Source organism: Eufriesea mexicana, unplaced genomic scaffold, assembly GCF_001483705.2.
Source record: "Eufriesea mexicana isolate 0111107269 unplaced genomic scaffold, ASM148370v2 scaffold863, whole genome shotgun sequence".
Taxonomy (NCBI): domain Eukaryota; kingdom Metazoa; phylum Arthropoda; class Insecta; order Hymenoptera; family Apidae; genus Eufriesea; species Eufriesea mexicana.
The window spans coordinates 489,880-506,590 of record NW_016909035.1 but is presented as its reverse complement, the minus strand read 5'-3'; the positions used below and the strand labels follow the sequence as shown (position 1 = coordinate 506,590).

Here is a 16,711-nt window from a genome sequence, read left to right as displayed (position 1 = left end):
AAATTAACACCTGTCGATCGTTAACCAGACGAGAGCATATCGCGGAATCGTTGTTGCGTAGTTCGAATGGACAATAGTCTTCGAAATGAAACGTGCATCGTCGAAATTGTAAACCGAATCCTGAGTCTACGTGTAATTGATTACTATCCCGTTTCATCCGAAATCCGGGAGCTAATAACAGCCAATGTCACGTGTACACTTATTGACAGCAGTCAGAGACATCGTAATTATTCGCGAATTTTTGCATAATTCTCGTGCTTCCAGACACTATTAAAGTTGGTACAACAGTGAAACGGATCAGTGGAACAATTTTCGTTACGTATTTCGCTTTTCGTTTCACTCGAACTGCCAATTCGTCGACTCGAAGTCGCTTCAAAACTTGACAAGCGATTGACTCCGGGTCAACTGAGAAATTTTGTTTGAGAAATTCGCAAACGATTGATTCGAAGTCAACTGAGAAGTTTGGCTTGAAAAATTCGCAAACGATTACTTGGTTTCTTGACACGTATCGGGAGTATGACAGCGAGTTGCAAGTTTCGCGAGATTTATATGGAGTTATCGCTTTGGATGCATTGCAGGTGAGGAACTGTGGATTGCTGGTGTAGGACCTCGGCCCCAGGAGTGGCCCGGGGGTTACCCTGGGGACCTCGGGGAAGTGCTCGCGCGAGGACGAAGCTGCTAAGAACGACGAAGGACACGGGAGGCGGAGGAGGAGGCCGCTATGAACGCCAGCGTCAACATCGAGAGGAACTCCTGGCGGCTGCCTCCCGACGAGACCGTCCAGGTCGCCGATCCCCGTTCCAAGTCAGCCCAGGTAAAAGAGGTAAATCGCTCCAGCGGTCCACCGTGCGTTACCCCCTGATATTCGAGATCGGTCGAGTTTCGTCGGGACGCGTGGATAATTTGTCAGGTTCTCAAAGCATGACACTGTCTTGTGCCTCTTCACCTCTTCGACAATCACAGTATGATCGTAGTTTCCGAGTCTCCGCGCGGTACCCTGCACCATAGACTAGTGCACAGGGTGCAAAGTGCGTTGGTGTATGGTTTGGGGGATGTTTCAGGACGAAAATGTTTCAATTCGTAATCCTTCGAGTGTCAAGTGTCCCTCAGATGCGTGTACAATGCAGTTTGCATATGTTCCTCGATGTTTCCTGTTTCTTTCTCACGGTACCGTTAGGTCATGCAATTATAGTGGTTTTGACTGTTAGCAATGACACCCGGCTGAGAACGTTCCGTAGCCACGGTCACGAGAATAATCGAAACGCATGCTAGTACGAGGATCCTGCATTTGAAGAGGAATGAGATTGATAGTTGCGAACTAGAGTGCCGAATAATATAGAATTTAGCGTTGTAGCCACACCAGTCGCAAACATGTACCGGCCTACCTGTTACGATTAAAGGAACACGTTGATACAATTACGGCAACACGACGCAGTTGGAAAATTCATCGGCGCAACGTCATTCCTGACGGTCATTAACGCGAATGCTAAATTAACACCTGTCGATCGTTAACCAGACGAGAGCATATCGCGGAATCGTTGTTGCGTAGTTCGAATGGACAATAGTCTTCGAAATGAAACGTGCATCGTCGAAATTGTAAACCGAATATTCGCAAATTTCAGCCCACCGAGAATTCCGCGCGAAATTGAACGTAATATCCACGATTCGTCGTGAAATTTACCATCTTCCCGTCCCATTATCGTTTCATTATCCACTCTTCCTTCCGAAGACCTTCGATTTACGTGCACTTTAACACCCCGAAGTAACGATCGTTATACCGTCTCCACCCTGTTGAAGCGCTTCTCGCGAGGAGATCTTGGAATTAACGAAACAATTAATGCAAACTAGCGCGAAGAAACTACCGCGTAAAGTCGTTGCTCCTCTTCTAACACCGGCGAGCGTTAAGTCCCGCTTAACTCGCGACTCGTTGCAAACTGGCCTATAAAGTTGCCGGGTTCAGCAAAAAGCTAGCCTTCATTCTATCCTCCATTCGTCGTCTTTCGTGCACGTCCGTAGACACGGAAACGGAGAGTCAAAGTGGCGGAAAGAAGAGGAACTCGCAGCTACCCTAGGCTCGCAGCTACCCTAGGTTCGCAGCAACCGCTCTGTCTTTGCTGCGTTCACGCACGAGTAACAGGGAATCGGATTACGGGAGCTGGGAAGCGAACCCGATGGAACGCTAATCAATCTCGACGACGTGCCACTCGAGCCACTTACCGTCGATTAATCGGACTTGCAAATGCGCGGCGAGCGTCCAAAGACGAGCCGCGGAGCGTTCGGCTGGCTGGAACTCGATAAAAAGTTCCGCAGGATTTCGAAGACGACGTGGACGAGAGGGAAAGGCGCGCTAATTACGCGGCACCGGGCGAATCAGAGGTACAGAGAGGGTCGGCGAGAGGGGAGGATTCATTATGCAGACCCGGCCTCTAGGTCTGCTCCCTTTGTTTCCACAGCTCTCGTCAACGGCCACGCGAGAATTGACTGTCGGGACCTCGCGACCAGCCCTATCGCGTCGGCTAAACGCCGTGTTGCCAACCGAGGACACCTTCGAGGGCTCCTCGAGAAAGTTAATTATGCAAAGAACGCGAGAGAGGGTTCCACGAAGAAACGGCTGCAGCCGCGCCATCTTGGAAAGACCGCCGCGTTCCAAGGCGGCCGTCTGCGAGCTGCAGATAACTGCCAACCGATTTTCCTCGTATAATTCCACGGTAACCGGGTACCATCGGTATCCCTGCTCTCGTTTACCTGCGAGCATTCTGCTCCAACTCTCCAGAGCTTTCCTCCGCTGATCGCTTCCACCGGCCGATTGAAATTTCGCGGGGTAAGATGACGGGATGGGGCGAATACGTACGTATGCGCGTATTCGAAACTGCCAGGACACTTACAAATATCGGAAATAGCTGAGCACGAAATAAATTAGACGGTTCCTCGGTTTTTCTATCAGCTTCTCTCATAGAGAAATATTTTCCTTCGTTTCGTGAGGATTATTTTTTCGATATTTAAATTCCACGAATTCTTGCTCGAGATGTAAGAATGAGGTTAAATTTGACAATATTGCACGGCTGCATCAGAATTATTTAATACAAATTTTGTCGTCGACTATTGACAATGGATCGTATTCAATTTTGATTTAATTTTTGGGAGAGATAGTTCTCAAGAAAATAATTCACGAATATTCTTTTTATTCACCATCGTTCATATTAAAGGGGTGAAATCGGTAGTCAAAGATAGGGGATGAAGCTATATATTTTTTGAAATGCAAAATATAGCTTCTTACATAGGGAATTAATATCTTTAATGATATATATTAAAAATTCGACACTGATTTATCATTTATTATATTAAATGTTAATTCATACTTGTGTAAATGAATACACATGACCTATAGATTAAAATAGAGGATACGTGTCTTTGAAATTTTCCAGCTCCTTTTATAAATAATTATAATGAATATAAATTAATTATAATGACAGAATGAATAACAATATAATGAATATAAATTAATTATAATGACAAAATGAATAATAATGTAATGAATATAAATTAATTATGACAGAAATGGTTTTCTACCCCCATAGTCAATGTTTTCAAAGTTTTCAATCTTTCAATCAGTTTTCAATGTTTTTGATCATTGTTACTAGTATAGGATATTCTATTCTCTATCATTTTTGGATCTCGAAGTATCCCAAAAGAAGGGATGAAATCTGTACTCAAAGGTAGGGGTTGAAACTATATATTTTATGAAATGCAAAATATAGCTTCTTGCATGGGGAATTAATTTGTTCAATGATAAATATATTACAAATTTGATATTTCTTTATCCCTTATCCTATTAAATGTTAATTCATTCTCGTTTAAATGAATTGCACATGATCTATGGATCAAAATATAGGATACGTGTCTTTGAAATTTTCCAGCTCTTCGCTATAAATTAATTATCACAACAGAAATACTTTTCTACCCTCATAATAAATATTTTCAAACTTTTCAATTTTTCAATCATTTTTCAATGCTTTTGGTAATTATTACTAATGTAGGATATTATATTCTCTATCATTCTTGGATCTCGAGGTACTCCAGAAAATATGCTTCCAATCCCTACCATCGAGGGATGTTTTCACCCCTTTAATACCACCGATGGCCAATAAAAATAGATACGTGTCAAATACTTTTTGAGGCCGCTCTCAAAAATTTAATCAAATTCGGCGTACGCGGAATACCTTCGCGAGAAACGAAATCACATATCAAGACAACCCCTTTCCACGTATTATAATACGATTAAGAATCCTCCTTTCGTCGTTCAATAGATTCTTCGGCGCACAGATTCCTCGGGAGTCTCGCTCTCCCCGTGTCCGACCCGCGCCGGTCTATACTACTTAGCCGATCAGCAGCGCTCCCTTGTGTACCTTACACTCGTCCGGCTGCGAAGTGGCAATCGGCGTTTATTAACCGATCATCGGGTCAGCTACACCGGTACAGCTGGTCGATCAAAAAACGCTGGTTCGCGATACAGACTCTATTCGAGTGTCCTCTCCGTCCCCGGCGAGCGAATAAATTAATTCGAGTTGGCAGAAAGTTGCTCGTAAGTCCGATAACGAGTCGTGATACAAATTCGCACGAGTGCATGATCTTACCGTTGCCTTCTCACCGGCGAGAGACCGCGGGAATGTGATCGAGCCGGCTTCAAAGGGGCATTCTTAGCCCCTAACCTCAAAAGCAGAACTTTGGAAATAGTTTGCGCGGCGCCGTAGAATGTCACGGATACTGGAGTCGCGTCTATCACTGCCTCTCTCCTCTGCTCTATTTATAAACGAACTCTCATAGATATTACGTGTGCGCGTATGCACGTACGGGTGTAATTCCCGTAGAACCGGGAGGCGAGGAGAAAGCGGCGCTGGAATCCCGGATCGATAAAACTGAAGCCTTCAGCGGGAAAGTCTAAATTTATACCGACTGTCGGAATACAACTGCGTGTTTGGATAGCATTTACATGCCGCGCGACAACGTCGCGACGAGGGCTCGCGCGAATTTTCAGACGCATGCAGATTTATTCATGAAAGCCACGCGCGTCACGGCCAGGGGGTTAGGCGTCGTGAGCCATAATCGCGCGGTGCCCGGCGGTCAAATAATTTTCATCGGCTTCCGGCATCCCCAAATTGTTTTGCACCTAGCACGCAGAAATTTGCGTGCCGGGTTGTAATGGAATCCTCGGCATCGTTATTGCGAACGCTCGTCCCGCGGGCTGACGTTCGACAGGGTGAGACAGGCTTGACTCTGCGTCCTCTTACATTTGCTTATATATCGAGTTCCTGAAATGCCTGAATTTCTCCACCAAAACCGGTAAATACGTCACGTCGGTGTACGTATGTACATATATCCTACGAGGTGATCGTGGACTGCGTTTGGGTTCGTGTGTATCGAGTAATCCTCCACTGTCAGCAATATTTTTCTACTTTTATAGGTATACAGAGTGTTTCAGAAGTGCATGACAATGTTTAAAGACCGGAATCTGTCAAGAGTGTCGTGTAGATATATGTCCCACAGGGTGACACAAATTCTCAGTGGACTCCATTATACCAAACTCCATTTAACGTAGAATACAACACTATATTTCAAATTTAGGAAGAGATATTAACTGTTCCATTTAAAAAATTGAAGGTGACCTTTGAATCTTGATAAAGAAGCAAAATAGCGTAGAATTGATTAGACTGCTATATGTGCCCTTGGAATCTATGCAACATCTACTTGACATACTTTATGAGTCATTTGAGGTCGTGACGGTGTTACGAGACTCACCCTGTGTGTCTACGGAGACTGGTTCATAAATACATTACAGTACTCCAGAAATTGAATCCATATATCAAAATAAGTAAACCTTCAAGAGATGATCACTATTTTCATAACATTGGTGACAACAACTTGAATTTAAATTGACTCCCCATTAATAGTGATGGCTTGATATAAAATGGAGGTATATCTACTTGTATTAACCATTTAAGATGAAATGAGTAAAAAAGACTCAATTTCTTCTTTTAATTTATAAGAAGCTTTATCAAAGACAATGTTGTTACATTAAAAAAATATCTAACAAAATTAAATGTTAAAATTATTAAAAATTATAAAACGTTATTAAAGCACACCCGTTATATTATGGATATGTGTTTCTTTCACTAGGGTTGGTTAACCTAATATTAAAATAAAATAAGTAAACCTTCAAGAGATGATCATTATTTTCATAGTACTAGTGACAACAATTTGACTTACTTTCTTCGCACCCTAATCCTCGGCACTCGTCCTCTCCACGCATCCCCAACAACGCTAAGTCACCGGTCGTAAACACTCGCGAAACTCGCAGCCCTACACAAGCGCCACTTAACGATCTACCATACACGTTTCTCGGCGTATCGTACTGGCCATAAATCCTGGGAAAACACTTTTCTGCCGCTGGAACGTTGGCCAGAGGAACGAGTCGACTCGGAGCAAACACAAGCACCCTTTTCACGGGCACAAAAGGAGAGACAGGTTCCGGTGGAAGAAATATCGAGGCATGTCGATATAATGCCTGGAAGGAGCCCAGAGCGCGCAATTTAGCCGCGCAGCGAGGTGCACGGAGGAACCGACAGGAAAATCCTTTCGAGCGAGGCTCCGCACGCCGAGGAACACGCTCGTCCCTCTAATTGGTAGCGGCTGACAGCTGCAAGCTTTTCGAGCCCTTTCCGCGACGCTGCTGGCGATTCGCGCGCGACAACGACGCCTTTAACGACCGTCAGCGCCGTTATCGCGACGACCCATTAACGAGCGAGGTGCAATCTCGCGAAACGGCGACCTCTGCCGATCGCCGAGTTCCAGCCGCCTTCGAAGGCACGTCATTTCGTCCTCGAACGCGTCTGCGGTCCAGATAATGAGAAATCCCGGTCTGGAACCCGGAGTGCCACCTCCGACCACCTGGACCGTGAGTTCGGGGTGAGGAATATTCGACGAACGAGGTTTAAACGACGTCGTGGGAATAGGCCTTTCCCGACAGAAGTGCTGGCATTCAGCCTCCCTCTGTTTTGCCACTACGGGTCAAGGATTCACTTGCACGACGTAGTACGTCTTCGTCGAACGTGCAATCCGGGAATGCACGTAAATCATATTTGGCAGTTAATTGTTATTGGAATTGGATAACCAGGTAACGCAGGGTAGCGCGAATTCAGGAAATTACGTTATTATTCTTCAGATTGGCAAGTGTACAGTGCGTTCAAGAAAAGATGACACTAACTTCGTTGACACTCCCTAGATTAAAAACTGTGACAGCTATTGACCGAAATGCAGACTGCTAGAGATTAGCAGATATCTAACACAATGCTTAAGGTGTTGGATTTACATACAATCGCGACATCTTCCTTCAATTTGTGTAAACACATATTTTTGTCTGTATTCGACCACCTGTCAAAAGAGAGAATATTGTGTAATGATCAGTGTGTCTAGACTAATAAAATATATTAATTACTCCGAGTTCACCAGTCCAGTGCAAACTATTAAAAAGTACTACAGAAACGATGATCATTGGCAGGCCGTAGCGAGATCGAGGAGTTATGACAGAATTGACAGTCTTTGAAGTTGTCATTGTAGGATCAATGCTAGATAAAGCCTATGCAGAGACTATTTCCTTTGCTAGAGTGCTTCCAAGATCGCAATACCACATTATGAAACAGAAGACTAACGCGGATACTGTCATATCTTAAATCACTCGATCTCGCTATAGCCTGTCAATGATCTTCGTCTCCGTTTTCGGCTAATAGCCGTCACTGTTTGTAATTGAAGAAGTGTCACGAAGGTAGTGAGGATGAAAACACGCTGTGCCATCTCTTCTGAAACGCACAGTACACTGTAGTGTCTCATAGGGATGATTGGACTGGTCAAGAGCAAACAGTGACAGAAGTCTGCCACGAAGCTCTAAAATATAGATGACAGAATCCAAATTTATACAAAATATAGATTTCTACGGATCCATACTACTGCTCCTTTACTTCTCCAATAATTTCAAAATGTAATTCATTTTTATTAACCAGCGAACACGACTTGACACCCAAAGAATGTAAATGGCGGCTCTCGGAGAATATTCAATTCCGCAGATAGCGTTATAGAATATGGATATGATGGGTGGAGAATTAGGTTGTTCCCGACCGGGAAATATCGACGTGCCGGCTACTTTGTACACGCTGCTTCCCCCGGGTCTGTCTTGCGAGCCTCCGAAAGAATCTCTCATCCGAGCGAAAAATCTTTTCGCGCGACGGGCTGCCAAACGAGCTCTCCTTGGCACGGGTCAGCTACACAGTTCAGGCTACAAAGTGACAGTAGCCGGGCCACCTAGCCGTTTCACGGTTGCCAGAGCTGTCCACGAAACCGAGAACTCGCGGGACGAGGAGGACGAAGTGCCGCGAAACCGAGGGTACACGAGGGACCAGGAATAACTGGATCGCGAAGGGCGTGAAAGCGATGCAGGGAGGTGAAAGTTGCCATAGCAGTTAGGCCAGCTCGAGTCACTTTGACAGGCAGAACTACACGGTCCAGAGAAACCATGCATCGCGAATGCAACGGCTAAGCTAGACCGTTTCATCGTCGCGTGCTGGTCAGAGGTAGCCTTTTGACAGTTTCTTGCGGACTCTCGCGGAATCCGTGTGATTGATGGTGATGAGGTGATTGAACGGAAGCATTCGTGGATCTACGAAGATAACAGACGAGATAGCATAGGACGCGTCTCGCGCCCTTGCCTCCGTGACGAATGTTGGTTCGGTGGTGACGGGTGGAACAGTGCTGCCCTCTGTTTGGTCGATATCGTCTCACCGCGTTTTTTCGCGACATCGTCCCGGATAATCCGGACGGGTAATCAGCGGGGGAAATTCGGGCCACGAGACGGCCACTGGCAGACGAGGATGAATTTAGAAGCGCTTCAATGTTTAAATTATTCGATATCCGCGAGGACGAAACGGGTCCGCGCTGCGAGCAGCAACGAAAATTCGACGAACCTATTTTCTCTGCGTGGGTTGGTCGATACGACGGCGTGGATACGCGACTACCTAGGCCGAAAAGTTCGGGGTAACCTTCGAACAAGCTCTGTCTGTATATTTTCTTTACTATTTATTTTCACTTTCCCGGTTCTCTGTTTCTCGTTCTCCCTTTTTATTCTTCTTTTTCCAGTTTCTCGCCTCGGTTCGGTTATAGCGAACGCGTCGCCGGACGAAACGATGCTCGTTCGATTATCGACCCCTTTCACCGAGTGCTCTCCTGACCCCCGAAGGGTCAGCCGTGCGAGGGGAGAATCGGCATATGTTACCCCTTTGAACATTCCGGCTCGGGCAAAAAGAGACGGGTGACCGGAGAAGGGTGTCTCTTCCAGCGGCGAAAAGGCTCGCCAGTTAGACATTGTCTTTCGGCCTGAACGGTGCTGATCTAAGTCTCGCGCGCTCGGCTCATCTCGCGCGATGAAAGCTCGCGCGCGACTGCACGGAACGCTGGTGAGCCAATAGGACGAATTACGTACTTTTCCGCGCACGTAACCCGCATTTAAACATCGCGAAACGGAATGTTAGCAATCGGTAAGCCACTGGTCCCACCTCTTGACACTGTGCTGCGCTGGAAATTGCATCGGGAATCTCTGCTTTCGCTCTTCGATACCGCGGGACGTTGGAAGCGTGTAGGAAATTGCATACAGCTGGACGGAATCGATCGTGGTCGGAGAAAATTCGAAAAATTTCACGGCGGCCATGTTTGCATCGAGTTACCGCGTGACAGTCTGGAGTCGAGGCGCGGAGATTTCTCGGAGCCCCGTCGGCCATGTCGTTGGTCTAATCCCGCATCGATCGGACTTTCCCGCGATCGCCGCGATTCATCGGGTCAGCTCAAAGGGAGCGAGCGAGCCTAGTTACTGTCAACGATTTCCACTACACGAGCTAGCGCGTGTGTATATAATTTATAACACGTTAAGAGAGGCACGGCGAGGGACAAAGAGAACACTGAGGTGTGGAGGGCAATGAGCCAGAAAGTCTGGCAGAAAGATTCCTCTCAGTCGTGGCTAGTTGCTCGGTGACGAAGGATTATGCTCGTTCGATGGTCGCGGATGTAACACCGATCGGCGATATTGCATGCGAAACGCGCGACGATGAGCCGGTGCGCGAACGAAATCGGTGAAACGCTGCGTTGACTCGTGTTATTTCTGGAAGTTAGTGCTAACTAGAGGATCCACCATGGCCAATACATCGATCAATCTGTCGGAAGATAAGCAAGAGCAATTCCGTCTAAAATTACTGTCACGCTTCTCTTTATCCGTATCTCCTAGTCTAAACGCTGTTAATTTCTCGTTATTATTCGTTCCCTTGTCAAGTGTACCTTGTTTTACCCGTAGCGACGTTCGCCATGTTCTTTTCTGACCTCTCTCGACCAGTAATCCCGCGACGCGATTTTCCCCGCGTGCAGATTTTCGTTCGAACAAAGCTTTCGTCGAATTTTCCGTAAAGGGATTAGACGCGAGTTTCGCGCGAGCATCCCGGGTTCGATCTCGCGGTCATGGAAAGTCGTGACGCTGGCAGAGCACGAATCTCTGGTGGTTCTCGACTATTGCTCAATGTTCCCGTTCCTAGGAACGTTTTGGCAGTAACTGCACCCTTGTCTCGTTTGCGCCACCCACGTTCGAATAATATTACAGCGGCTCGATATTGCCCACGCTAACGCGCTCCAACGACTTCGCTTTTAGCCACGGATTATTTCTCCGCGAAGATAATCCGCTCTATAGTTTTCGACGTCCCTCGAAACTAACGCGACAGGCAGAGTGTCCCGGTTAAACGGGATCACCGAAATATCCGCCTTGCTTCTCGCTGTCAAGCCAGTTCTAGGAAACGGACGGACGAAAATCATCGATTTTTCCGGTATTTACGAAAATATTACGAAGGTAGGGAATTTTTTCCAATATTTTTATCAACTGCAGTGAATAGTATAAACTTTTCCATGTAAAATCGAATTTCGTTTAGGGTCGTACGATTTTTCTTTCCTGTGTGCTGTCATTTTGTCTCGCGACGAAATTCGCCTATTAACTGTCTCTTATCTTCTTGCACTAGAATTTAATTAGTGCAAAAATTGTGAATCTGAGGATTATATAACTCTAATTACCCATTACACGTTTATTTCGTTCAATTTCATAAAATTTTGACAGCTTCTAGAATTCCTAATTGCGTGTCCTGAAATGTGTCAAGTATAACTTCACTTCCTCGACGAGTGTGCTTTCCTTCCTACCATTCGATTCGCTATGAAAATTTGGCAATAAGCAGGACTCGTCAGTACTCGTCAGTATACCTTAGGGGTTAATGGATCATACATGAAAATTCGATCTGTTTGACAAATTTTGACACGAAATTTCTCACCTTCAAGTCTCCTCCCCTGCATTAACTGTGTGTGATGAGTAAATTAACACCCTTGTGATAGGTCCATCACAACGGAATTCTTGCTTAGCGTGTTAGCTCGGGAGTTGAAAGGTTAACCCGAATACCGGGATCCAGGGGTCGTAGAAACAGCAGAGTCGTCGCTGGGCAGCAGCTTGCTGGTCGTACAAATTTAACTGCAGAAATCTATAAACGCTGCCCGCGGGGTTTACTTTATTACCGAATCGGAAACCACGGGTCCGTATTTCTTCGAGCATTGGGCGAGCATTCTGCACTGTGAACCTCGTTGCAACTTCCTTCTCGAAGATAACGAGCGATGTTCAATTAGCAACGACTCCTCCCAGTTCCTCCCTTCTTCCATCTTCCAGACAGTAGAAACTCGTGACCGATCACCGGCCAGGAAACGCTCGCCCTCGCCGCGACTCGCGCGGATCTTAACTGGAAACGGGGCGATCCACGCTCGAACGGATGAAAAATTTCGCGGAGAACCCCTCGCGCGCCTATAACTCTGCAAACTCCTGGAATCCGATAAAGCCTCGCTCGAATCCCGTGACCCGATATTCGTATCGCCGTGGCCAATAAAACGTACCGGTTATCTCGCGAAATTTCCCGCCCACCTATCGGGCGAGACGTCAGTGGAATCCAAGGGAAAGAAAGATTGGCCCGGCTTACCCCCTTCTCCACCCTCTCCCCCTCTGCACGCGTATGTTCCTTCCGCACACGGTCCGGCTGTAACGAGCAATCCTGCAGCCCTAGATTACGTTCTTCCGATAGGTTTATCAGCCATACCTAGGAAATCCTTTCGCGAAATGCATCAGACTCCGAATGGAGTTGCTGGGAGCGAGATGGGGTGCTGAATGAACCACTAGTGTGGATGGAAACTCGACTCCCTGTTTAACCCCTTGTGGACCAGGAATATTATCTCTGCAAGTCCTAAAGGGAGCTTCCCCGACCCGCATGAAACGATACTCTATTTTAATACCATTCTATTGCAGATATATGTAGCATTATTGCTAGATTAATACTACGCTGACTGAGATCTGCGCGAGTAATAAACAACGACTCCTTTTTAATAGCAAAACGGATTTATTTAGACTAAAATAGAATTCTAAGTCTTAAACAAACGGATTTTCTACTCACTATGATTCCATCGCACGCATTCTGTCCCCCTTGCACCCTTATTTAACACTACATTTACGAAACCCGTGAATTTGACGGAAGGGTTGCTCCAATTATACGATGGTAACCGATTTAGTTAACTTATATTGAAATTGTTAATATAATATATAATTATTTTTAAATTAAACTTATCGTTAAAAAAAGGCACGTGGTTTCCTGTAACTGTCAATTTGACAGGTGCCCTTAGAAACAGGTATAGCGTCCCTAAACCTAGTGTTAAGGTCTAACACTGTCTCTTTCCGAACCCAAGCTCCCTTCGTTGATCTATTCACTCGTTTCCAAGTACTCAAAGTACTCAGGTTCTCTGAACGCATTCCTAAACTTTCACTGGACTCCATTGTAAATATTCTTCGCAGTCAATCCTCTTGCACACGGTCACTTTCATACTAAACCCAAACACTCGTTGCATTTCCACTTAAATGAAAGCAATTCAAAAATTGCGAAGCCTAAATGGTAATAGCAAATCGCCGTTCCTCGAACTTCCTGAGACTTCGCGCAGGGGTTAAAGGGAATTGCTACTCTGTTAAATAAGAGAGTCTCGGAATAGAAGATGCAATTAATTTATTTTTTAATATTCAAGGTATCCTGTTTAATAATAAGCCCAGGAGGACATTACGTCGCGAGTACCCCGGTAGTGGTCGACAAAGGGTTAAAATACGACGCGATTGCTTTGTCGACATTCGACAAAGGGACCTTAAACCACCCTCTCGACCCTTTCCGTATACCCGAGTGCAAACACGCGATCATCGCGACCTGCTGATCTAAGAGGACGTTATAGCCCCACGACAGAGGCGAAATCCACTGCGTTTCCTTGGCTCGATACACGCGGCCGAGCCAGCATCTGCCATTTATCTTTATCGAGGAAAAGCGTATCCGGGTGTTCTCTCCACTAAAAATAGAGAAAGGAAAATAGTAAACAACCAACAGGCGGATCGATAGCTATTCACCGGGTGGAATCGATTCGATCCGCGAGATAATCGTACCTATGCTCCAGCCGACCCAGAATCGCCGATCCCACTTCCGATCGAACTTTTATCCAAGGATACGAGTACTCCACGACACCGGGGGGTCGCGGAGGTCCCGAGCGCGCGAGGTACTCGCAGCACGGCCGCCGCCATGTTGTAAACATGCAAATATCGCGGTTACGAGCGCCCGGGGTACGCAAACGCTCGGTTTCCGCTCCTCTTTCGCCGCGGGACAGCGTCTGGCATTATTCAACGAGGACCCGGAACTGTTCGGAGCAGGTGAACGCGAATCGCGAGGCGGAGTTTCGAAACTCCCTGCTACCCCGGCCATCTTGGATCACGCGTCGAGGATATCGGACACGGTTGTTTTCGCGGAATGGAAATTGCGCCAAGTTTCGCGAAGGACACGGGAAAGTGAGAGACGCTGCGGGTAATCTCGTCGCGAGGCGGATAGATCCGATCGAAGCACGGTGATGCGTCACAGGATGACGCAAAGAGGGCACGTGGTGTGAGACTCGTTACGAAACTAACGTTTCCCCAGATTCGCGAAGGTCGCCTGGAAATTCGACGAACCACCGGATACAAAGAGCCTTTAACGAGCCTCGGATTGATATGCGAGCTCCGTTTAATCTTAGATACCCTGTCTCCCTGGTTTTAACCTCTAACCGAGCTCCACGAAGGAGGCTTCTCGCGCGTTCGAGCTTTGGTAGGTAGGGGAACGTCGTGTTGGTGAGTTTGTTGACTGGGAGAACCGTTTTGGTGAAGGATTTAGGCAGAAATCGCGGAACTCGTTATTTAACACTTTCAGTGCCATGCATTTTTGTGTAGTAACCTCAGGGGGCCAAATATTTCCATTATTCTTAAGACATAATGACGGAATCAAACCGTAATACAAAGAAAAAGAAAAATGGTGGAGATTATTAATATTTTCTATTCAAAGTTCTCTATTTATTTACGTTGATCAAATTTTCAAAACATGGTTAGAATAAAACAAATACAAATTTAATCTTTTGCACTGTGTCACGTGTGCTGCTATGGCGACGTTGTAAGGCAGCCTGTAACTCCATTGTCGCTGCTGTTGCAATAGAATTCCGCTGGATTTATATCAAATATTGTTAGACAAAATTCCCGAAGCACAGGGTTACTATATGTTTCCTGATAGATATTATACCGGTACACCTTTGGCAGAAGAACTGATGAAAATAAAATGTTACTTGACTGATAAATACGATACTATAAATAAATAAAATAAGCAATAATAATAATAATGCTGCAGCGCTAGAATTCCGCTGGACTTATGTCACATATTGTTAGATAAAATTCCCGAAATACATGGTTACTTTATGTTTCCTGATAGATATTATACCAATATACTTTTGGCAGAAGGACAGATGAAAATGAAATGTTACTTAACTGATAAATATGGTACTATAAATAAATCAAATAATAGCAATAAAATTATAAAACAAATAAAATAATAAATAATAAAATTCGGCTAAATGAAAGCTAACCAGAAAAGATAAAATAATTCTTGAGTTGCTAGTAGTATGATATATCACAAGTTCCCTATTTATTTACGTTCTTCAAATATTCCGAAATTGGTTGGAATAATACGAATATAAATTTTTAAAATTAGTATCCGGTAATTGATGATCACCATAGTCTCGCTGGAGAGACCAGCATCGGTCACTGATGACCACCATAGTAGTCAATGTGTTAGGGGTAACAAATCGAATCGTGGGTCAGGCATTCGTTGTCGAAGAAACCGTGACGAGGTCGAGGTAATTGCGGGAAAATTATTCGCCGCGTTTCACCTCTTCGGGACTCCGGCCTGTGTTCCCAAACGTCCATTATCCCCACGGTTGATTAATCCCGACGAGCCCTCGCGGCACGGGGTGCCCCGGACCATAGGGTGCCCCGGCCCGATCTTCGTGCCAACCAGCTTGCAATTTCCAGTCGCGGACACGTACGGAAAGGGCCACGTCGGTGCTGGAATATAAACCGGAGAACCGGTGGACGGTACTCGATATAGAAAACGTTAAATCCCTTGGAAGACCGTGTGTGCGCGTCCCTCCAAGTGTATCGAGAATCGATGCACGACGAGAACGAAAACGTGACACGCGGGTACGTGCTCGTCGCGAGGAATTAGCGTTTCCAAGACGATGCAGCAGATAATTCTCCGTGACTCGGAGATTCCTTTTCCTCGTTTATTCGCTCGCCAATGAGCGGGGGTAGCTTCGTTTAGATTACGAGTATAGGAAAACAGGAGAGAGGAATCGCGATTTCTGAGGAAGAAAAATAGACTCGATTAATGGACCCCTGCGGCTGGATTCTGAAGACTCGCAGAGATCCGGGAAAAGATCGGTGCAATTATCAGGGGGAGTTGATTTTCATCTGGCAGAGATCATAAGCTGTTTTACAGGAAATAGAGAATTTTTAAGATCTGAGATAATATAGTAGGATATGAGATGAATTTTTCGAGCAAGTTTCGAGTCTTCGACAGAGTCTTGGACAGAGCGAGCAAATGCTCGGAGAATTATTCTTAAATCAGTTCCATCTTTTATCTTCGAAGATAGGATAACGTGCTTATCCTTATTCGCGGGGAGGGATAATGCCTCCATTCGGATTCAAATTTATTCGCGAACGGAGGTTATGGTTTTTCATTTCGGGGATATTTATACCGCCCTTTTCTCCAACAAGCTTTCCGTTATTTTTCGGACACCCTTTCGTACATCCTGCTTCGAGAAATCAGCGGATTTTTATCCCCAAAAATACCCTAATCGTCCACGAAAGTAAATTACAATCGCAAATCAAAAAATAAAAATTTTTGAGAGCTACCTCAGTGTTCTCACGAGTATAGTAAGTAGAGCAATCTAGGATTCCCCAAACAAATGACTGTCGTCTCACTAGTAATACTAGGGGGTGAAGTACTATACTTGCATGCACTTCCAATAATTGTCAATTCTTTAGAATAAATTGCTTTTGAAAAAAATGCCTCTTTTTGGGACAGTTGCCATGGCTTCCATTCACGGAAGTAGATTAGGTGCGTGGAAGACGCGAGAAAAGAAGGGTAAGAGTCGCGTGGCAACCCTTGGCGGATATTTTCTTGCGACGACCGCGCCACCGTCGTGTACAGGGAATATTATATTT

The 16,711-nt window shown here is 45.6% G+C and overlaps 1 protein-coding gene across 4 annotated transcripts in view; it reads left to right on the top strand.

The window, feature by feature from the left end:
- The first annotated feature begins 582 nt into the window (after positions 1–582).
- The window catches only part of LOC108547069 (dipeptidyl aminopeptidase-like protein 6), a 33,587-nt gene continuing 17,458 nt past the window's right edge, over positions 583–16,711 (top strand). For 2 of the 4 annotated variants that reach the window (XM_017899422.1, XM_017899421.1), the window contains exon 1: positions 583–823. In XM_017899422.1, the coding sequence (XP_017754911.1) occupies positions 722–823 (102 nt within the window). In that variant the 5' untranslated portion in view covers positions 583–721. Of the gene's footprint in view, positions 824–10,063; positions 10,261–16,711 lie in introns of those variants that run through there. The other 2 variants (XM_017899423.1, XM_017899425.1) reach the window with 2 other exon arrangements.